Raw genomic sequence first — 23,395 nt, 5'->3', positions numbered from 1 at the left:
GGTCAGACCATCTCCAAAACACCAGGCAGGTCCTGTGGGGTGTTCCCGGTATGCAGTGGTCAGTACCTACCAAAAGTGATAACCGGTGAACTGGTGGCAAGGATTTGGGCACCTGAGGCTCATTGGTATGATCCATGGAAGCCCCAGCTACCTCACAACTTACAGGACTTATTAAAGAATCTGCTGCTAACATCTTGTACCACAGGGCACCTTCAGAGGCCTTGTGGAGTCCATGCCACAAATAGTCAGATCTGTTGTGGCGGCAGAAGGGGGACCTATACATATATACATATACTCAGTCGTATCATAATATTATGACCACCTGGTTTGGAATGGACGGGACGTCACAGATGCCACATAACAGAGTTTGCTGCATGTATTGCTGCACCCTCGCTACTGTGGCTCTAAACCATCCCACAAAGTTTGAGGTTTCCGGGATGCTACCAGCCTTCACCCGGGACCTTATAATCAATCATACCCATGCCGACCGTTTTGCACTCTGCAACAACTGACTGGTGTGCTCGCTTATGTACCTGCAGAAAACCCTGTCGACGTCCAGGGCCGACCCAGTTCATTCCAACCCAGGGGTGGTCATAATATTCTGGTATGACCGTGTGTATGTATAAATATAACTAGCTTTTTATTAGTAGTATTTTTATAATAGTCGTCCAACCTACAACATTAACACCTAAAGGATCTGTTGAGAACCTCTTATATACAGTTCTTGAAAGAACATATGTAAAGTAGTTCTATACAGCAGTGAAAAGTCTCAGGCAACCTCTAGAACTTGTTTTCTGGTCCTATATAGAAGCCTTTTCTGTACGAATGTTGTTGCCTCTTGCAGGGGTTGCCAGGTCTTTTTTTTGTTGAGACAGTCCATCCATACGAAACCAAAAACAAGCCCAAATGAGCTCAACGTCTACATGCCAAAACCCCTGTACATAAACAGAGCCCAGTGTTTAAGAGTGTAGTCCAATAAACAAGGAAATAAACCGCACAGTGTATTGTTTATTAAGCCATTTTACAGCCCCAGTTCTTAAACCAACCCGGAGCAAAGCCAGTTTCCACTGAAGGGTCCCATTTAGTCCCTTCTATACACTTAAGTGCAGTCCTGATGGATCTGTACCCTGTTGGTTTAGCATCTGTACCACCGCTACCACTCCTCAAAGAAAAAACTGTTCGCTGAGTTTCCCACAACTGGTTTGTCATTCCTTTACTGGTGTTTTTTGGTGAATCTAACCAAAATATGTCCCACTTCTTATGTCCCAGGTTAGCATTGTTAGCATTATCCCAGGTTAGAACTGTTGGCGATACCAGTTAACAGTCCATTCAACTGTATTTTGCTCATCCAAACATCATGGAAACATGTCCACAGATAGACGTTGTACCATTTTGCGACTGATTGTACGATTGATTTAATGAGACACTAATGGATAGAAGTGCTAATAAACCAAATAATACTACTGCTTTTATTACTGTTGACGTGCAGTGTAGCCATCTTGGATTTTGAACTTGGTTGGATTGGTGAGGCCCTCCTGACTTTCCGAGTAGGAAATCTAACTTGTGTGGGTGTTCCACTTGATATTTCCTACTCAGAAAATTTAGACAGTTCAAATGTAACACAGCATAAGTTTATGTAATGTCATGCGGAACCAGTACAGTAAATTTCTATAATTTACCTTGTAAATGTCGAACTACTTCCTACAGTCCCTTGAGTCCATACATGTGTTCTCATTTAAATGAAAAAAAAAAACAGTAAGACTAATATGATCTGAGATCAGCTGTCGAACACGAAATTCTAGAGATAAATCTGAGTAATCTGAGTCTAGAACTATAAATGTTTTTTTGGCGCGATGTATGCCAGTTACTGCAGTTAACTGTAACTCTACTGAAGCCAGTAGGAAAGCTCATGCTTCAGTGAAAGCACCTTGTTTTTATGAGGGAATAAAAAAAGCAGAGATTCCACACAGCTATGGTGGAATGGTTCAGGTATTTACAGCTGGGGGTTTTTGGCCTACACATTCGGATGGCACGTAAGGGCGGGATCAGCTCTTCTCCTGCAGTCTGAATGGTATGAAATGATGTGATGTGCTTTTCTTAGGACAGCGATAGTGATTCAGGTTTGGAGGAGGTGTTTCTGCAAAGGCTCGGCTGCAGCAGCCAAGCGGTGGGTGAAATGGCGATTTTGGAGATTTGAAGGGATAAGGAAGGTTTTTGAGGTGAAGGGGTCAGATGAGGTTCCTCCTTCCAGCAGCTGCTCGTGCAGTTGGACGGCTTCAGCTGGGCGTTATGACAGCTCCGCTTTTAATTTGTTGTTTTGGTCTGAGATGTTGCGCCACGGAGCCGTATCTGATTTTGACGCAAGAAGCAACTTTTTCAAAAACTGACTTCTTTTTTATTGATGCTTATCTCCAGTAGTGTGGGAAAGTGTGTGTGTGTGTGTGTGTGTGTGTGTGCAGTAGGGGTGTAAAAGTGAACTGAAGGTGGCGACAATACAATACATTCACTACATTCAACTATATTGATTATATATTCTAATAGAAAAATGATGATTAAATCAACTGGAACAAAAGCTTTACATGGCAGATGAAAAAATCCTTCTTAACATCAAATGAAAGTCAGGGTAAAATATTATCATACGTCATTTGATATATTCATCCTGACATTTGGACCCAATGTGAAGACCAAAAATTTCAAGAAAAAAATTAGAAAATGGAGATAGAAGGCTTTGTTCCAACTAAAATATATTTAAAAACAATATGAATTTTGACCAAGTTGTTTTTAAAAGAAAGATTACTTATGCCACATGTGCCATTTATTACATCCTAAAAAAATTTATAAATTATAAAATTATATGAAATTCAATACAAACTTGGTGAAATGGCTACAAAACAATGTAAAAAATACGGTACATGGCCATGTTCATATCCATAGGCTTTCAGAGATTGTGCACAAATACGGAGAGAATGAATGCAGAGTACAGACAGAGCTCCATCTGTATCTGGATTTAAAGTTGAGCATAAATGAGCCTCAATACACAAACTCTAACTCAGAATAGTCTTGTTAATAGCTGGATCAAGTTTGTTGGGAGCTGGGTGAACACTAAAATGTGCGCAGCAGCATATGTCCTCCAGGACCGGCGACATAAAGAATTTTGTGAATTAAAATAAAAAATATTCTCATTGTCTCATATTGACTCTTCCCAATATTTTCACAGCATTCCCAGGAGCCCGTTTTCCGGACCTTCGTGAAGCTGAAGCTCATTCACCATGTTTTCGGACGGTCTCTGGGCGGTCCGGACTCTTCTGCTGCTGTGTGTGCTGGTCCCGAATGCGGCCAGCGAGCCACTTTCTGCCCCTCGCGTCTTTCTCTCCTTTAAGGGTAAGAAAGCACGTCCGCTGTTCCCTCCCTCACCTGCTTCTAGCTTTCATTTTTTGGGGTTTCCAATGGTTCTGACTATATGTGCAATCTGTGACCTCTGTGATGTTTTGCTGTGGGGGCCATGTGCTGTTGTTGCCATTTTGGTTTAAAATGCATTGTTATTTTGAGGGCAGACTCTTACCTGAGTACTCACCTAATGATAGTTTTTTATGTAAGACATGCCTGTTGTAGCTGGACTGTTGGCTTGTTGTATGATCTACTGGTTTCATTTACTTTAGCTTAGTATATCAACAAGTGGCAATCAAACTTAAGATTGAAGTATTGGGCAGGGTGAGGGTGGCTGTTAATTTACAATTCTACATTAGAATTACTTGATTACTTCCATAATATGACAGGCTTTTCGTGTTTTTTTTTCATTAATAGATTTTTCTGTGAAGTATAACATATGTAGTCTGGGGAAATTTGAATACAAGATGCCCCATAACTTTTACCCGATTTGCTGGAGCGCCACCATCAGGCCGGTTGGGCTTAGCTAATTCGTCTGAGTTGTGGAAGGGACTACTATCTACTGACCAAGTTTCATGTCTGTACTACTCACGGTTTGGTCTGCACAGATCGTTTCAGTGGAGAAAAATAATTGTGAAAATAACAAAAAGTGCTTGGACCCCTAACTAGGCTAACGTATTGACTTGTTTTCCAGCTAAGGCTTTAGCCTTGGGTCTCTCATGGACTTTGTAAAGGGAGCATGTCGTAAACAAAAATCTGACCCAATGCTCACATGCATCCCTGCAGACCACTACGGTGAATACTGACGTCAGTGGTTGACCTCAGCACCACCACACACCTGTAATACCTGTGTAGTGTTCACCATCCATGCCACACCTGATATTGTGACTAGGCTGATGATTGGCTAATTGGCAGATCCAAGCTTTGTGAGAAGTGCTTCAGGATACAGTGGAAGAAATAAAAAATCAGGCATTTCTAATGGGTTTGCTCCTTCATCCAGCATCATGCTTGCACTTTACCAAACAGCTGCTTCTACTTGCGCACCGTGTTAGCGTAATTAAAAACACAAACAAAGGCCGAGGAAGGAAAAACTACCACCAAATCGAAAACCCGAGTCAACACCCACTCTGAGACGAGTTTACTCGGCTCTGGTTTCAGTTGTTTTCTTCTGTTTAAGATCACCTTTTCCGGAATAATCAATGCCGAGCGCGTATCAGTGACATCCCTTTGCATTGCGGTGATTATTGCTATTATGCCAGCTCAACACTATACAGAGATCCATACGGATCTTAAAGCCCCTTACCACAAGCCTTTCCCCTTGATTAGGCATGGCCGTGCCTGGGGAATTAAAGGTATTTTGTAGACTCAAATTGTCTAGAGCAGCCAAGCAGATCGCAGCGCTGGAGCAGATCAAGCCTGTGATTAGCTGGAGCAAGCGGCTATTCCCCAGTTTTCGCTAGCCCTTTCCCAAAGCAGCCCGGGGAGCGCCAGTTGACTTAATTACTTGGGCCGGCATGGTTCGTTATTAAAGCTTTTCCTTTTTTTTTTTTTTCTTTAATCAACTTGGATTTAACACACCACTGAGTGTGTATGCTGCTTGTTTCCCATCCAGTGATTTCAGATGCTAAATTTTTTTGAGCTCATTTTCTCTGCTCTGGATTAGCTCTGTGCTGGACAGGCATTGTTCTTCTCTCCCAATCAATACATACCTGAAATTTTGCTCTTTCAAGCAGATATCTGAAATTGGGACCTTTTTATATCTCAGGGGGGATAAATGATCTCAAATGACCTCGGCCATGTCCGTGTAATTTTAAACAGCTGACTCTAGAACAGCAATATTCCATTACTAATATGTGGACTCAGACAGTCATCTGGGCATGAATCTATTAGGCCTGAGAATGATTTCATGCATCGCTTTGTAACAGGGGATATGAAATTGCTAAAAGTGCTACAGTTGCTAGCTACACACAGATGTTAGGCCGTTTTAGGCAGCATATAGCCAGAGCTGGCAAGCAGTGCAATATAACAGGTAGAAATGTCACACAAATATCAGACATAGGGCCGGACAATATGGTAAAAATACTAGATCACGATATTTTTAGCATTACAATACAGCTAATTACAGACTATAAACATTAGTAGCGACAGATTCTTAAAAAAAACTACTATTCAGATACTCTCCCGTACTGAATATAGTGATTTTTATTCAACATTTGCTGCTCTTCATCTAAACCAGTCTAATTACACTGTTAGTAATGAAACCTGCAGCTGATCAGTGTTTACTAAGCACTAACAGTATCCTCGATCGCTTAGAAAAGCTTATAGTTATCATGATAACAAAATGTATCACAATACGATACAATATCGTCATATTGCAAGATGTTTATACTCGTCTTGCATATAGGAAATTTTACCCTGCAGTTCACTGCAGAGGGCCACAAAAGAACGATGGCTAGTTAGGCTTATGGGCGGGACTGTGGGAATCACAGTGTGGTCATATGGACTCCACTTTTTGGTCTGTTGTGATTTCATTCTGGTGGAACAACAAAAAGCTGATGTGTTGGCAGCCTGTTTGTTCACTGGCACTCTTAGGGTAGACGCAGGAGCATTTGGCATTTGGTTTTCTGCAGCTCTAGTGATTTTAGTTCGGCCTCAGAACGAGCTGTTTTAATTGCGTTTCAAGTGTGAATGCAAAGCTCATCACCCAGACGCCACCTGCGAGCCTCACGTGGCCTTTTCTCATCACGCTAGCCCACTTCAAAGCACATCAGCGCTAATTAATGAATCATTAATCAAGGAAGCGTAGGTCTATTGACATTTTGATGAGCTATAATCAGAGGCCTCTTACATAATTTCTCACTATTGTCAATTCGCCCAGAATTCAGCCACAGCTGTGGAGGTTTCCCCTCTGAAACCTTAGCTTCTCTGCCCAAGAGATGTTGCGTACGGTTGATTGATTACCTGTATCTGTTTTTTAGCTGTAATGTACTCTATGTATTTGTCATCATTTCTTCTTAAATGATCTCACTACTTTTAAAATATGAAGCACATGTAAACTGACCTATATTTTTTTATATTACCTAAAATGAATACTCCATTTTTTATATTTTGACATAATCCAGAGATTACATTTGACATGATGACATGATGAGTCCAGCAGTTGTTCTTTCCATTGTGTCAGAATTTCATAATGAATGGACCAATAGAAATGCTCCAAAATTACTTCTTATAATACTTATAATCTTGTAATACAATCTTTTTACATTGAGGTCCATTGAAAGTTATGATTTCTTTCCCTCCTCCTATAAAATTGAAATTTTAGAGATGTAAGGTTGTTGTGTGAGGGTGTTGATAGGTGGGTTTTGAGTCATCAGGTTTGAAAGGTGTGGATTTTAATGTAATTAGAACTTATTGAGCTACAGCTTTCTCAGTCATTTTAGGATCATCGTGGATGGTAATGTTATCAGAACTTCTTAATTCTTGATTTACAACTTTCTTAATTTGACCTTTTACCTAAAATTAGCACTTTTGGCTTCTATTCTAATCCGTATCTTCATTTTTGGACTTTTCACTCCAGCAGTTGTTTTTTTCATTGTGTTAGAATTTTATGATGAACCGCAAGAATGCTCCAAAACGGCATTTTGGAGATGTAAGGTTGTTGTGTGAGCGGGACGATAGGTGTGTTTTGACTCTACAGGTTTAAAATATGTGGATTTTATTGTTATTCTCATTTTGTAGGATGATCTGCAGCTCTGGTCATCATTCTAGACAAAATGACTTACATTTTCTTATATTGCCCAAACTGCCTAAAATCTATAAAGTCATTAAGTTCTAGAGTCATTTTCAAACCATTTTAATACATTATCTGTAACCAGACAAGGTTCTAGACAGTAATTCTAAACTTCATATTCTCCTGAGAGACCTTAAGTTGATAGCTTCCACAAGGTACACCAGACAAGACGCCTGCACAAATCGATTTGCTCTGTCGCCCCACCTTCAGGTTCAGGGGCGCGACCCCTCACACTGGAGTCCTGGCGTCCCCCGCCAAAAGAGAGCCGCCCCACTATGAGAGTTAATCAGGAACACCTTAATTGTTCTTTGAGCTTTGCGACTTCCTTCCCCTCCTGTTGGGCTTCGTCAAAACCGTTCCCCCCGGGATCGCCTCCCATGATGCTGAGGGGTGAGGGTCCTGAATGAGGCTCCAAATCAAAGGCAGCTGTGGAGCTGGTGCTGCGTGTCTGACTTAAGGAAGAGTGGAATATTATTTAGTCTGGAGGCGGAATGATCTGACATTTTATCTCTGCTAAAATCAGGGCTGATAAGGATCACCACTGTAGCTGTTTGATTGTATCCAGATTCCAGCTTTCAGACCATCCAGAAGCCATTCTGATTGCAAAGCTGGGATAATTTGGGAACGATCAGCCTTAATTGCCAATCGGACCAGAGAGAAAAATGGTGTTTTCGAGAGATTTGCTGTGGTCTCCTGAGACACTGTGTTCTTATATCTCTATTTGTTAGTTGATAAGCTCTAGAACTAAGACCAGGACAGGGTTTCTTGATTAGATGACCAACGATTCAGTGCAGAGAAAACAGCTTGAATTTCTTGCTCTTTTATTAAAGTCATTAAGGGGAACTTCACATATTTTTGACATAAGTCCCAAGTCCAGTATGTGGGCTCGTACTTCAATTTCTCCCTCTTAAATTACACAAGTTCACACTAGCAGTTACTGAATTATTTATAGTAGTTATTGAGCAATTTGTATTTATGGAAAAAAAAATCTTACGGTTAAACCCAAACAGTGGATTGGACTTGAATTCCAGTAGGGGTGCAACGGCATGAGATTTGTACAGTATGATAACCGTCTCAGAAAATATCATGGTTTTACGTTATGTCACAGTTCATAGTGTTTCACAATATTTCTACTTCTTGTTCCTATTATTATTATTATTATTATTATTTTACATTGGCCCATAAAGTTTCTTTTTATTCAACAAACACTTTACTATATGTAAATATTTAAATAATTCAACAATACTTTATTAATGAAATTAAATGAAAAATATCTCCCTTTTAAATATAAATAAAATATATAAATCATTTAAATAATAAATGAAATCATTTAAAGCTGATTGTCTAGATAAATATTTATTTGTAGCAAAATCTATTACTGATTAATCTGCTGATTAATCATTATTTTAATGGTTGTAGATTTGAATGATCATTTGTAGCCACATATTTCAAATACTTAATCAAAGAATTCTAAAGAATAAAAGTTTTTTTTTTGACTTTTTGACATAATGTGAATCTGGCCGATGTTGTTTATGTTGTGTCCAAATTTCCTAATGAATGGATCAGTAGAAATGCTCCAAAAGGACTTGAAATGAAACCCTTTTACATTGACTTCCATTGAAAGTTGCTCAAAGCTTTCTCTTTCTTCTGTAAAGTTGCCGTTCTGGAGTTACAAGTTTTTTGCATGATAGCGGCGTATAAAATATGTATCATTCAAGAGTATAAGTGTGGAGGATGATCACTTGCTACAGATGCATCAGCTAAACAGTGGGTTTAGAAGTTTTGAGGAGTTTTGGTTTAATTACTACAAGAAGAAAATGAAAAAGTTGGCCCGTGATCAACTTAGGCTGCCACCTTCAGTCTCCTCCCCCTAAATAAGAGGGTCAGAACCCCCCCCTGGAGAGTTGCTGGCGACAAGTTAGGGGCTAGTCATGTGAGTGAGAGTGTGTGTCTGTGTGTATGTAACTGTGAGAGTGTGTGAGTGTGTATGTGCTCCTCGTTCTGAAAAGCCATAACCAATTCTCCACGCTGCCTCACTTTACGTCTCCTCCAGCACAGCCGCTCCACTACCAGATCAGACACATGGGGTATCGGTTACGCCACTGCTGCTGATAATAATCTACGCTGTTATCTGTTCAGATTGGATGTGTTTATGGTCCCGTATAAACACAATATAGAAAATGCATCACTTTACATATATATAATTTACATATATATATATATATCTATATATTTCACAGAATATTCCAGTATACTGCATTGCATATGTGATCAGAAAAGCTCTGAAAGTGTCTTTTTTTAGAGTGAACTGCTTCCATGTGCTGTAAATTACACAGATTTACAGCTTCGTAAACAGACGCTGAAGTGTTCTACACAGATGTGTGACTTGCCCAAATGTTTACTGACAGAAATCAACGATTTTGCAGTTTTGAAATGAGTGGAAATTACAATAACTTGTGACAAGTTGACTTTATGTGACAGATACAGCAGATAGAGATTAGCTTGAGAAACACTGGAGTATTCCTTTAACGTTAAACTTCAGTAAGGCAGGCTGGTTCTGGTCTGCCCGTATAGAGATCTGATATATAGGCATATTTATGTTGGGCATATATTACCAGACATGTATGTGTAATATATGGGTCAAATGTTTGTGGACACCCCTTCTAATGAATGCATTCAGCTACTTTAAGTTGCACCTATTGCTGACACAGATGTGCAAATGCACACGCGTGCGCACACAGCTGGTCTAGTCCCCGTAGAGAAGTACTGCCAATAGAATAGGACTCTCTGGAGCAGGCAAACATTAGCCTATTGGCATCATGCTTAATGCCAGGCGTGGGTTAGATGGGGTATAAAGGTCCAGCACTGAGCTGTGGAGCAGTGGAGAACAGAGTTCTCTGGAGTGATGGTTGGTGCTCTCTTCAATGCTTTTGGGATTGGGAGTTACAGAGTTGGGGATGAGGTGGGGTGGTGATCCCGCTGATTTTTGCAGTTGTTTTTATTTTTTATTATTTTTTTTAAAGTTAACTGCAGTCTTTCCTTAGTCCCCTCTGGGCACTTTAAAACTGCAGGAGGTAAAAAAAAGACTAAATGCACTCTATAAAAACGTAAACTATGTGCTCGAGTTTCGGGATAATTAGGGATAATGTCAACCCTTATTTTTTTCTCAGAGGATTTCAGGCTAGCGTGGATGTGTTTGTGCTTCTGGGGGCAGTCACTACTTTTTTTTTTTTTCACCCCGAAATGTTGGAGGTGGCCGAATGAAACAGTCTGGCAGTCCACCAGAATGCCCCTTAAGCCATTCAACGTGACCCCCTGCCACACACCCGGCTTTCAAGCTGCCCAAGGGTGTAAAACCCATTTAGAAATGACAATGGATTTCCTCCCTCCGCTCGCAGATTATGGCTTTTCATATTGCACTTCATAACGCTGATTAAAACAGAAAGGGATGAAAGAAAAGGAGTGTTTTATTGGATTGTTAAGCTGCACTCGCAGCTTCCCAGGAGCGCCTCGCCGGTGATGTTTTAATCGGGCCGAGTCGTTCTGCGCGCGCTGATCTCGGATCAGTTTAATCTGCTCAAAACCCCACTATAAGCCACCATAAGAAGAAAACATTAAGACCGCTTTGGGATCAGCAGGGGATGGCAGCTTTTATACCAACGAGTCCTGCGTTTGTCTGTGAATCACGACATTAAATAACCCACCTGTGGCCGGTTGTCTCACATGGGACACATTAACTTTTTGTATTAGTGATAAAACTGTGTGAGATTACCAGCCCAAATATAGCCACAGTAATCCTGCCGCGGTTTTACGTGGACTGGTTTACGTGCAGAGCTGCATGTTAGCACGCAATTGCGAACTCTTGATATGAGATGTGTGGTGGTGTCCATGGGTGTTTGGCTGAAATCTTAAAAATCCTGGAATTCCAGGAGCAGTCGGAGTGGAATAACACTGTCAACACTTGTCCACACGTTTTATCTGTGTGTGTGCAGGAGTAGCGATGACTGATTTTGGCCTGTTAGTCCTAGCCTGCTTCTTATGCCTGGGTACCTCTATCTAAGGTGACGGATGGGACTTTATGAGTATTTGCTGTTATTGCATTGCTATAATATACTAGAAATGCCTGAAAAGCCTGAAAAGCACTAAAAGCAAGCATTGAAACTTTCAGCATAGCCATAAATTGGTAGAGCCTTTAAGGAACCTCTCAGATTGTTTTACAGCACAAAAATATAACAATACTTTGAGAAAATATTCAATTATTATATACCCACTGTAAAAAATTCTATTACATTCTATTCACAATGAAACAGTAGTATCTCAATTTAATGCATATTTTTAATACAACGAAAGCAAAAATGTGTCCAAATGTGTTAACATCTCTCATTTCAGTTAATAAAAAGTACAATATTTCAAGCACAAGCTGCGCTTTATGGAGCCCAGCTCGCTTGCTGTAGATAGAAGCTACATTTTCTGGCCCTAGACTTACTTACTAGTCACAAGTTAACATGCTAGTCAGGTACAACATTTATAGTTCCATAGAATTCCATACAGCGTGTTGTATTCACACATCCTGTGTCCCAGTCCTAGTTCTTAACTGTCAGCTTTCAAACTCGCTAATGTTGCTCCCTAAGAACTGAGCTAATCCTCTTGTGTTGGCTAGTAGATCTCCACCATGAAGGCTAGCAGATCTCCAAGAGCCGGTTTGGCCACCTTTGGATGAGACCACAGGGACTGATTGACCAGCTGAACTTTGTGACCTTCAGAAAAGGCCATGAATGGGCCTTTTTTCCCCAGTGTTATAACTCCACTACCTGACCTGTGGCTTCCAGAAATCATGTACCATAGCTATGCTAAGTAGCTGGCGGTTCTGAGAAACAGATGTGATGGTCCGCTGATCTCAGCACGAGTGTGCAGTTTGCGCTGGTAAAGGATTTAGTGCTTTACCTTCACCACTTCATTCCCTTGTCTGTTTGTTACACTACTTGTCCAAATGTTTGTGGACTCCTTTTCTAATGAATGCATTCAGCTGCTTTACGTTGCACCCATTGCTGACACAGATGTGCAAATACACACACACAGCTTGTCTAGTCCATGTAGAGAAGTACTGCCACTAAATGAACATGAACCTGTTGGTCTAATGCTTGAGGGGTATAAAGCCCCCAGCATTGAGCGGTGGAGCTCTGTTTTCTGTGAAACGATGATTGGTGCTAAAAATTTTAGGATGGATTGGAGAGGTGCGGATGAGGTGGGGTGGCGATCGTGCAACATCCTGACCTCACAAACTCTCTTTTCACTAAATTCAGTCAGGTCCTCACTGCATTGCTCCAAGATCTCCAAGATCCAAGATTTTTAGATTTTCTAGAGAGTTACTCCATAAAAGAAGAAACAATGAATTAGCATGTGTCCCAATACTTTTGCCCATATAGTGTAGCTATAGCCTAGCCAATGATCTTTTAGATACTGCACACAATCCACAGGTTTGAACCCAAAGGGTTGAACTGGATACTCGTTATTCCAGAGGAAGAGAGTGATTTGAGTTGCAGGGATGATACGAGAGGAAAGGCTAGCTCTTTAGGAAAGCTGTTCGGATTAGCGGCAGGTTTAGCGATAAAGCTTGGTGCATTTTACAGCAGAATGATATCAGTTGAGATTAGCAAATGGTTCTGTCACACACAGTCAAGGCGAGGCCTAAATGTGGGTCAGTAGCAGCATAGCCTGCTGGATGCCATGCTGGATGAACACTTGTTGCCTTAAAGCAACAGTTCAGGCGTGTTTTCTCCATTAGTTTTAACACTAGAGCTACAAGGCTTTACTCTTATCATGTCCAGCACAAAGAATCGCTGTGCTAAGCGGCCTTTGTGACCATACACACTTGCCGTACTAAATACAGGAACAACTGAAAGTACTCGGTCCGGTCCTATTTTAGGCGCAGGGGTCAGGAACACCCTAACAGGGTTAACAGTTCAGGAATGCAAGAAGCCTTGAAGAGTATCCGAGTGGCCGGTTTCATATGAATGGACAGCTTAGCCACGCAAACGCTTCAGTGAAATCCGAATAACGGCCGAGGAGATGATTTAGAGAGAGAGAGAGAGAGTGATGTATGTTCTCTCGTCTTTCTCTCTTTCTAAATAACCCTCTACCAAATATCATCAGTCTACTATAAGCTCCTGCTGTCCCGACACAGTCCTCCTGTAGATCCCTCAGTGTGCTGCCCTCCTGCTGCGGACGTAATGTTTAAGCGATTATCGCTCCTCTGAGCACAAAGAGTCCAGTGTCTCCTCTGCGAGAGGATACATTAGTGCACAGATCATCCCGAGCTAACTCCTGCTCAAATGACCTGATTTTATGTGACAGCGCAGCTTTTCCAGTGAATATCCCATTACCCCTCAGCGTTTGACCAGAGCGCTGCTATGAAGACGAGGCCTGAAACGGCTATGCTTAGGTTGGGCTGTTTGGCTTGTTGTTTTTTTACAGAGTATATGAAATTTAGGAAGCTAGCCAAAGGAAATGGGGGCAGTGCTCATGTTAACTGAGTGTCTTTAAAGACTAATTTCATAAATAATCAGGATGTAATTGTCTACATAAATAAGTTTGATGTAATTGTCTCTTTTTTTGAACCAAATTATGTCTCTATTAGCTCTAATGTTCTAGCTGTGCTTTAGCTAATGGTAGATTGTACTGAAAGGTTGTTAGCACATAGTCCCCGAACAACAGGAGCCCCCAATATTAGACCTTGTGTTATATTTATTTTATCCAAGGGGACTAAACTACTACAAAATAGTGCATGGTTATGAAAGCACACACTCTCAAATATTGTAGAATTGAACAAGTTTGTAGTTTAAACAAAATGTATTTTTTTTCTATTGAATATTCATTTTTCAAGCATGCTAACTTCTCGTGTGTTTAATATTTGAGATTCATTTAAAAACATCCTTTTTTTCATCTTTGCTTTGCATTAAATTATTCCTGTCTTTTCTTTGTATTTTTTATCTTTTTAAAATTGGTTAAGATTGTGTTTTTTTTTAGTTTTTTAGTTTATTTTAATGAAAACTTTTTAGTTTTAAGTATTACATTTTCTGTTAAATGTAATTTACTATTATCCGAACAGTAGCCAAGTGATGCTAGATGAAAATGTATCAATTTTATTCTCTTTCATTTTTTTTTTAGACTTGGGCGATATGGTAAAAATGTTATATCATAATATTTAAAGACATTTCTTATAATATATGATATTGCATTTTGTATTTATGTAGACAAAATGCACCAACAATGTAAAAATATTTAATGGCTATCCAAATACTCTCCCATACTGAGAACCTGATCTTTACTCAAAACATGCTGCACTCCGTTCTATTAAATAGGACTGATTACACTTTTTGTAATCAAAATGTGCCGTTAATCAGTAAACATTGATGATATCCACAATATCCTCATAAAGGCATATTGGAACAACGATTACAAAATTTATCACGATATGATACATTTTGAAATTGTCAAATTGCCCATCCCAAAGGAAAAGTGCTCTGTACATGAAGTATCATTATTATAAATAAATTAAGAGCTTGCTGCTCTTAATTCTGTCATAAGCTCTGTCATTTACCTTTGCGTGCCCTAACCCAGCACACCCAAATTACATCCACCTTGTTGCGAAATATTGTTGGGAAATATAACTACTGTGGAAATAGTTGTGGTCAGCTTCAGTAATCGCGATTAGAAATTGTCAGTTAGGCGATTTTGTAATACTGTGCCAGAGCTAGGTACGTAAAATAGAGCCATGATAATATGGCTGACAGTAAATGGAGACTTAAATGGCCAGTTTATTCCTGTGAGTGGATTGTAGGATCATGCTATCTGAATACGCTGAAACTTTAAAATAATTCTATAATAATTTCTACATATTTTTTAGTGTTGGCTACTGATTGTTATATATTGATTGATATATAAAGAGCTAGTTTATGCTGGTCGATCAGTTTGGTCTGGCATGGCTGACTAGCATGGTCAAGCTCAGTCATACTGGTTGTCTAGCTTTGCCAGACCAGCCAAACCGTCAAACTCAAACAAACTCTGGTCAAGAGCTAAGCTTGGCAACCAGCTCAGCCAGCTTGACCGGCTTGTGCTGGCCGGGCTGTTTTTTTTTTCAGCAGGGCTGTTAGCCACGCTAGCATTTTCAGCTGAACTAGGCCTTCATACAGCCTTTCCTTGCGGCTGTATAGTTTTGAGAGTGCAGCTTGCTATGGTGCGCCGCGGTATGTGGTATTGGCTTGCCAATTACCAGCCTCGCGAACCACAGATATCCTCTCGCCAGCCCCTAACCATGTCTCTCAGACCACAAGCCGCTCTGGCTTCGTCTCAGCCCGACTGGTACAGAAACAGGTGCCTGGCGAAGAACACTGTAATTAGCCCGACCACATATAATAATAATAATAATAATAATAATATTAATGCTACTACCACTGCTTATACGTCTCTTTACGGCTTTTTATAGAGCATACAAATATATTTCATAACTGTGCTAAGGGCTAACAGTGTGTTTAATCTTAACTGCCGCTGTGGCTTGTAACCCAGAGCACAAAAAAATACCCCCCCCTTCACCTAGTGGATATATTTAGGTGTGGAGGATGCTACTGAGAGCTTCCAAGCGTGTCTATGAATGGAGCATGTTTGTAATGCAGTGGTTAACTGTGCACGAAAAAAAAAGCTGAATGGAGCAGGAAGTGGGTGTAGTAAAGGCTGCCAATTATAGCATGTGGTTTTGGGGACCAAATTGTCCATGACTTGAGTGAGGCTCCCTCGTTTTTCTGCTTCTGGCTTACTCTCATTTTTAATCACTTGCTCAGCGGTGGGGCAGTTTTTGCAAGGTGGTGGGGTTCCAATTATGAGCATGTGTGTGTATGAATAAATGTGTGTGAGTGTGTGTGTGTGTGTGTGTGTTTTGAGAGTCTAGATTTAGGCCTCTTCAGCACTGTGTCGTAAGTCATTGACATGCCCACACACACTCACTCACACAGCCACATCCACATTTGCAGCAGGAGTGCGGTGTAAGGCCAATTGTGCGGGAAGGCCCCATGTTGCAGTGAATATTCCTCAGTAACAGTGTTTCCAAAGATTTCCGGCCAGTTTGGAAGTACGTTGCATCCTCAGCAGCTTTGATACTCCATATCCCCAAATAGAAAACTCTACAGCATGGTTTCATTTGGGATCAGGCCGATCCCGCTGATCCTGCAGTAACTCCGTCTCTTTGATAAGCTCTTCTGTGATATTTCTCTCTGATTTATGGACCTCCATCCGTGTATTCCAGTGTAGGTTCCAAAAGGAGTGCAGTACAGCACAGGTTAGTGTGTTTTCTGCAATGACACACTCATACGGCAGGTTTCCCAGTCATGGATTAAGTCTGGTCTTTGACCAAGCTGCAGTGCCAGTTGGGAAAGACCATTGGAAATTCCTTTTTAGCCTGTGTTTACAGTACGCTTAATCTGGGTCCTGGAAAGTGACCCATAGTCTTGTTTTGATGAAAGTAAATGACGCCCGAGATGTTAAATGTCACATGTCGAAGGCCAGCTTCCATCTCGAGCATGGAAATGTCAAGGACATTCTCAGCAGGACACGGAAGTGTGGACACTGAAAAGGAAAAGAGCTTTTCCTGCTAGTGTGCCCCCATTCTCCCCATTCAGAGAACGTACTCGAGCTTGAAGTCCTCAATGGAGCTGGAGGTACTTGGGTGGTCTGCATTTGTCACTGGGTAGTGTGTATATGTGTGACTGTGTGCATAAGTGTGTTTGGAACCATATGGAGAATGCTGCAGGATTTATTACTGGTTTGTGCACATGTGTGTCCAGATGCTCGCACTGGACGTTGTGCTGAACACCTGGCTAAGATGGAGGCTAAGATCTTCCATGTCACACAGAGTCAGAAATCTAGTCAGATGTTCCAGAGACCCCTACCTTGTGCTTCTACTCACTGGCCACTTTATTAGAAACCTCTTAATTGTACATTCACTCACTGGCCACTTTATTGAAAACACCTACCTTGTGCTTCCACTATGAGGCCTTAGAGCCATGAAGTGCAGCTCCACCAGTTCAGCCGGTGCGTTTGAGTGTGTGTGTGTGTGTGTGTGTGTGTGTTTAATACAGTGCATAATGCGACTGCTCGGATGTCTACAGTCGCAGCTATATCTGTATCGGAATGAGGAAGGCTTTAAGATTAACCAGCAGGGGTCTCCAGGCGATTTTACTCAGGATTAATTAGCCACTGACCCGGGCATTGTGTTCCGTCTTCACAAACAGCCAGCAGGCCGTGAAGAGAGCTTGGAGATTGCGGAGCATTGGCGTGTTGTTATAGCTGTGGGTTATTATTTGGATAACTAAATGACAACTGTGAACAGATATTTTCAGGGTGTGTGTGTGTGCATTTTGTCACTCAATAACTGCTTATAAATTCTGCTTAGCTGGTGAGAGTCCTCCAGTAATAGAATACCAGAGATATGAAATGTTTGTTCCCAGTTTAGAGACACTTTAGTGTGATTTATTAGATTTGACACTTTGATTTGTTTTATGTGAAGGTTGAGCTACTTTAAGCTGCACCCATTGCCGACATACATGTACAAAAGCACACATACACACACACACACAGCTTGTCTAGTCCCTGTAGAGAAGTACTGCCAACAGAATAGCACTCTCTGGAGCAGATTAGCATGAACCCATAGGCATCATGCCTAATGCCAGCCGTGGGCTAGAGGGGAGTGAGAGCTGTGGAGCAGTGGAATTGTGAGCTCTGGAATGAGCGTAGGTTCTTCAGGCATTGTGTGTAAGTTCCCGTTGCTGAGGTTTTGGCAAAGCTCCGTATGGGGTCAGATCCTAATGAGCTCTGGGAATGCTTTATTTGTGTAAAATGTGTGGGTGTGGATTCTCTTCAGGGGTCGTGGAGAGATCATGACCTCCATAAGATGGGGTCAAGAGCAGGCCTTCCCTCTGCACCTAATGAGCTCAGCACGTTTAATCAAACACTCTGGACTTTCTTCAGGCGCTTTCTCGTAATGTTTCTGTCTTTGTATCTCCAGAATAGTACATGTATAGGAGAAAAAATAAGGTTTGACGTACACTATATGGCCAAAAGTATTGGGACACATGCTTATTCATTGTTTCTTCTGAAATCACGGGTATTAAAAAGAGTGTATCCCACTTGTAGTTGGAGGACCTGTCTCTACTGCCCAGGAAAGAAGTCTTACTTCTAGATTTTGTAGCATTGTTGTGCGAATTTGATTGCATTCAGCGATATTGGATGGAGCACCAACCATCATTCCAGAGAACATAGTTCTACTGCTCCACATCTCAATGCTGGGGGGCTTTATACCCCTCTAGGCTATGCCTGGCATTAGGTCAGTCCTGTTCTGTTGGCAGTACTTCTCTACAAGGACTAGACAAGCTGTGTGGGCCTTCGTCAGCAAATGGGTGCAACCTAATGTACCTGAATTCTTTTATTAGAAGGGGTGTCCACAAATATTTGGACATGTATAGTGTATTTAAAAGTAATTTTAGGCCATTTATATTGGTCCATTCATCACAAAATGCTCAGACAATGTGAAGAGTGCAGTGTATCCTTAATGCTTTGGATAACAGTGATGATCTGGTATTAGGTTCTCCTTGCTTTATGGATTATCCATCATCCATCCTGAAGCTACTTTGGTAAATTGAGCTGATTTGGACCAGAGTTCACTCACATGTGCTTTTTAGAGCAGATCTGGGCGCCAACTGGTCTGGGAAAAGTACTAAATATGTATATTTGTGAACGTATTCCTTTAGATATCTATATCTATTTGGAGCGCTGTTGAAATCATCAGGAATGATTAGTAATGAATTTCTGTGTCTGTTTGATTTTTTATTTGTAGGTCTGAACACCTGAACATTCGATTATGTCGGATTACGTTACAAGCTGTATTGAGATTTTATTGGAATACCTATTCTAAGTTACTATAACTGATGAGGGTTCAGTTAGGAAAGCAGTAAATGTCACCCAAGCACTGTCGTATGGATTTGTCTCCCATTGCTGTTTTCCCCTTTTCTCCGAATTTGGTGCTGCCAATTTAGCCATCCGTTCATAGCCTCCCCTAGCACTTGCAACGCTCCAGGTGCACACATGTGATAAGACTAGTCAGCCATCTTGAACATGTTGGACAAGCAGATTGGCCTGATCTTGCTGATCAACCAGCTTGGTCCTAATGTTCATACGAATTGGCTGGCTTGGTCAAGTTGGCAATGTGTGTCAGTGGTAGATGTTCATTAGGTGGACCACATTTTTCAAAACTCTGTTCACCCTTTGCCAGTCATTTAGTTCACATTTGCCTCAGAATCACAAACCCTATTCACATCTAGTTGACCAGCTAAACCATCTCATCTAACTCAAGTGAAATCATACCCTGTGCTGCTGAAGACTGGCCTAACCAGCCTGGCCAACTTGAGCTCCCAATTGTAGGCTGTTACTGTTAATGATAAAAGCCCCCTTAATGCACCTGATGAGGCTGTTCTAAAAAAAACCCTGTGCAAATTACTTATTTTAGCGGACACAGCATTCTCGAAATCTTCTCCTACTATTCTTTCTTCCCCTCTCCTCTCACCCTATCCATGTCTGAAGTGGTTGTTGGCGTCAGTAGGGTTGCCCTCTTCCAGCCTGCCATGGTGTGTTTGAGTGGAGTGTGTGGGGTGGGCCGTGTGTTGGAGTGCTCCTCAGCTTTGATGCCTTTATTGAGCTGCTGATTGTCATTCAGTGGGCTGAGTAGGTGCTGATTGTTCCGGAGGAGAGAAGTAAAGCCCCTGCCAAGCCCACGGCCCACTCCACACCCCCCACGGCTTCTGCAATGCAGCTTTTCATCTGCCCTCTGGGGTTTTCGAGTAGGAGGGGTGGAGGGGTGGATGGGCTTCTTTTGTTTTGTTGACGTTGTTGTTGTTGTCGGTGTCAGTGTCGCCCCCACGCTCGTGGATGGGGAAAATAGAGGGGGTATGTGTGGGTTTGAGTGGCCCCACCCCACCTTTCCTCCTCCCTCCGCCCACACACCACCCATTCATTTAAGTTCATTCTCATTCCGGGGCAGCTGGCAGGGGGGCATGAAAGTGGCATTGGAACTTTTCTCATTAATGAAACTATAGCATCCTATAGAGTGCTCTGTCAGCAGGATACACGCTTATTCTCTCTCTCATTCCCCCCCCCCCCCCCCCCCCCCCACACACACACACACACACACACACACAAATAGTAGTACGCTCTTCAAGCCGTCTTATATCTCGTCCTATGGTTTATACACAGCAGAATGCTTGCACTTTTACACTGTTTTTCACTGGTAGCTCATTTATAAATCTGATTCAGATTCAGATTCATTGATTCAGATTCAACTCTGTGAAGTGCACTGCCAGACTCACTGTGACCTTAAATGGCAATTGATGAACTAGGATTATGGGTGCGTTTTAGCATCGGCATGAAGTCTGACAAGCTTTTTCCCATCAGCATGTGCCATCTGATTCTTACACCACCCTGTCACGCACATAAATTTCACCTAATTTCTCCGTAAGAAGCCAAAATGGGCTTCATTTTTTCTGTTCTCTTTGGTCTGATCATTTTACCGTATTAATTAAGTGAACGTGAGCATTTCTGTGTTCGACCCAGTAAACATTTAGAGCTGATGTTTTCCAGACCCAGATCAAGGCTTCCAGTGGTGATTCTCCACTAGGCCTCAGCCGACTGATGACAGTGTTGTTCAGCCTCAGTGTGGGTGAGATGAAAGCGTGGTAGAGGCATTAGGCAGAGTGACCCTTTCCCTGTGTGTGTGTGTGTTATGTGCATATGGTGGTTGGTTCTGTCAGCGAGGCTCTTTTGTAGTGTAAATATCCCTGAGGCCTGAAGTCTCTGTTTACCTGTGTTTAACTGTGTTTCCCCGCTCTGAGCTCTGAATGGAGGTTAATGAATAGTTTATTGCGGAGCTGCTTGTTTGTGTCTCACTGAGGGTATTTCATTTCCCCCTCAAGACAACCCACAACCTTTCCCAGAGTATTACAGCAGCTCCTTAACATCCCCTTTCAGAGGGAATAAAGAGCGAGAGAGAAAGAAGGCAGAGTGAGAGATAGAACAGAGAGAGAGAGAGAGAGAGAGAGAGAGAGAGAGAGAGAGAGAGAGAGAGAGAAAGAGGGGGAGAGAGAGAGTAAGCGTAAGAGAGATATAGCGGGAAAGAAGCAGAAATAGGGAGAACGAGAATAAAGAGGCAGAGAGACACCGAGCAGGGAGAGAGCAGAAGAAGAAGAGAGGTGGTTGAGAGAGTAGTTTTGGGTTGATTTATACTGTGTGTGTGTGAGTGTGTGTATGAGAGAGTGTGTGTGTGTGTCACTGGAGTAAAACCCTCTCTACTCATCCTGCTTGAACATGCAGGTCTTAATGACCCTCCAGCAGTGAAGGGGGTGGGGGGTGGCAGTGACTCTGCTGAACAGAGTGTGTTGCGTGGCTCTTGGGGTGTTTAGCTTCTGTATAATAAGGCACGTGCATGTGTGTGTGTGTGTGTGTGTGTGTATGTGTGTGTGTGAGACATGATTTTCCATAATGTCTTTAAATCTCTTAAACTCTTATTACTTATTCGTCAGAATTACATGATTGTTGAAGACATACACCAACCAGCCATAACATTAGTACCCCCGACAGGCAACGTGAAGAACAGCGATTAGCTTCATCTACAGCGGCGTCTGACCGAGGGTGGATATACAGAATCAGAACGTTCTTGAAGGTGATGTGTTGGGCAAGCGAAAGGATCTCAGCCACTTGGACAAGAGCCAAATTGCGATGGCTAGACGACCTGGTCAGAACATCTCCAAAACATCAGGCATGCAGTGGTATGCAGTGGTCAGTATCTACCAAAAGCGATCCAAGAAAGGACAATTGGTGAACCGACGACAGGGTCATGGGCACCTATGGCTCATTGATGCGATCCATGGAGGCCCCACCCACCACACAACGCCAGCCTGGTCCACACTACATGATTTGAGCCCCAGCTTTCGAATCCCTTTTTGCATCAGATAACACCACAACCTGCCATTGAGATACCACATCATGTGGGAGACTGGGGTTCGACTATGCTGTGCTACACCAATAAGAGTCCTTGGCAAGACTCCTAACACTACATTGGCCTGCCTCTGTAATACGAGTAACCTTGTAAGTCGCTCTGGATAAGAGCATCAGCTGAATGCCGTAAATGTAAATGTAGGATGAACACAAAGACTCGGTCTGACTCGGTCTAATCGTCGATCCCTCACAGTGCCTTGAAGCCCCAAACATGTTTTTGGATTTGGAGAGCTGGCAGACTCCTGGTGGGTTCCTCCTGGTAAAAATGGTGTAATTTGGGACCCCGTCTCGCTGGTCAGTCGTGTACTGTGCAGTTGTTTAAGGAAGGGTTCAACCATCTGACCACTCTGGAAGTCCAGTAAGATGAACCTGGCATTCCAGGACTTAAAGGATCTGCTGCTAACATCTTCAGAGGTCTTGTGGAGTCCTGGATGCGCTGAGTGGTCAGAGTTGTTGTGGTGGCACAAGACCATCTGACCACTCTGAAAGTCCAGTAAGATGAACCTGGCATTCCAGGACTTAAAGGATCTGCTGCTAACATCTTCAGAGGTCTTGTGGAGTCCTGGATGCGCTGAGTGGTCAGAGTTGTTGTGGTGGCACAAGAGGGACCTGCTCAATATGAGGCAGATGGTGTTAATGTTATGGCTGATCGATCTATAATGCCCTGTATAATAATAGGAATATAGTAATAATAGTAATCCAAGCTGGCTTAGCTAAGAATGAAAGCTAGCTAGCTTGCAAAGGCTACAGTTAGCATGCCACTAACTTTGACCGAAGTGTTTGAAACTGAGAGCTGAAGTTAAATGAAATAAGTGTTGGGCAAAAAGAAACCATGAAGTAAAGAGCATCTACACATGAGAATGTACTTCCTGAACCTGCTGAATCGTGGCTCGCAGCAAATGCAATTGATGAGAACTAATTAGCAGCGCTGAGATAAACACAGAGATGTGGACACAGCAGCTGCTAATGGCACTCCAGGGGATGGAGAAGTGTATACACACACACACACACACACACACACACACACTCAGAAACACTGGCTGGTAAATGAGTTTGTGTTGAGTTTGTGTATGGAGGACACTCATTCATTTAGCCTCGTATCTCCTCGTGCAGGATCGCAACACA

The 23,395-nt window shown here is 42.1% G+C and overlaps 1 protein-coding gene across 4 annotated transcripts in view; it reads left to right on the top strand.

Moving 5' to 3' along the window:
- The window catches only part of sema3fb (sema domain, immunoglobulin domain (Ig), short basic domain, secreted, (semaphorin) 3Fb), an 84,266-nt gene that overhangs the window by 5,107 nt on the left and 55,764 nt on the right, over positions 1-23,395 (top strand). For all 4 annotated transcript variants that reach the window (XM_072665385.1, XM_072665384.1, XM_072665383.1 and 1 more), the window contains exon 2: positions 3,218-3,381. In XM_072665385.1, coding sequence (XP_072521486.1) covers positions 3,270-3,381 — 112 coding nt within the window. In that variant the 5' untranslated portion in view covers positions 3,218-3,269. The remainder of the gene's footprint in view (positions 1-3,217; positions 3,382-23,395) is intronic.

This window comes from Salminus brasiliensis, chromosome 21, assembly GCF_030463535.1.
Source record: "Salminus brasiliensis chromosome 21, fSalBra1.hap2, whole genome shotgun sequence".
NCBI classification, from domain to species: domain Eukaryota; kingdom Metazoa; phylum Chordata; class Actinopteri; order Characiformes; family Bryconidae; genus Salminus; species Salminus brasiliensis.
The sequence above is the reverse complement of the archived record's forward strand: the minus strand, read 5'-3'. Positions and strand labels throughout refer to the sequence as shown.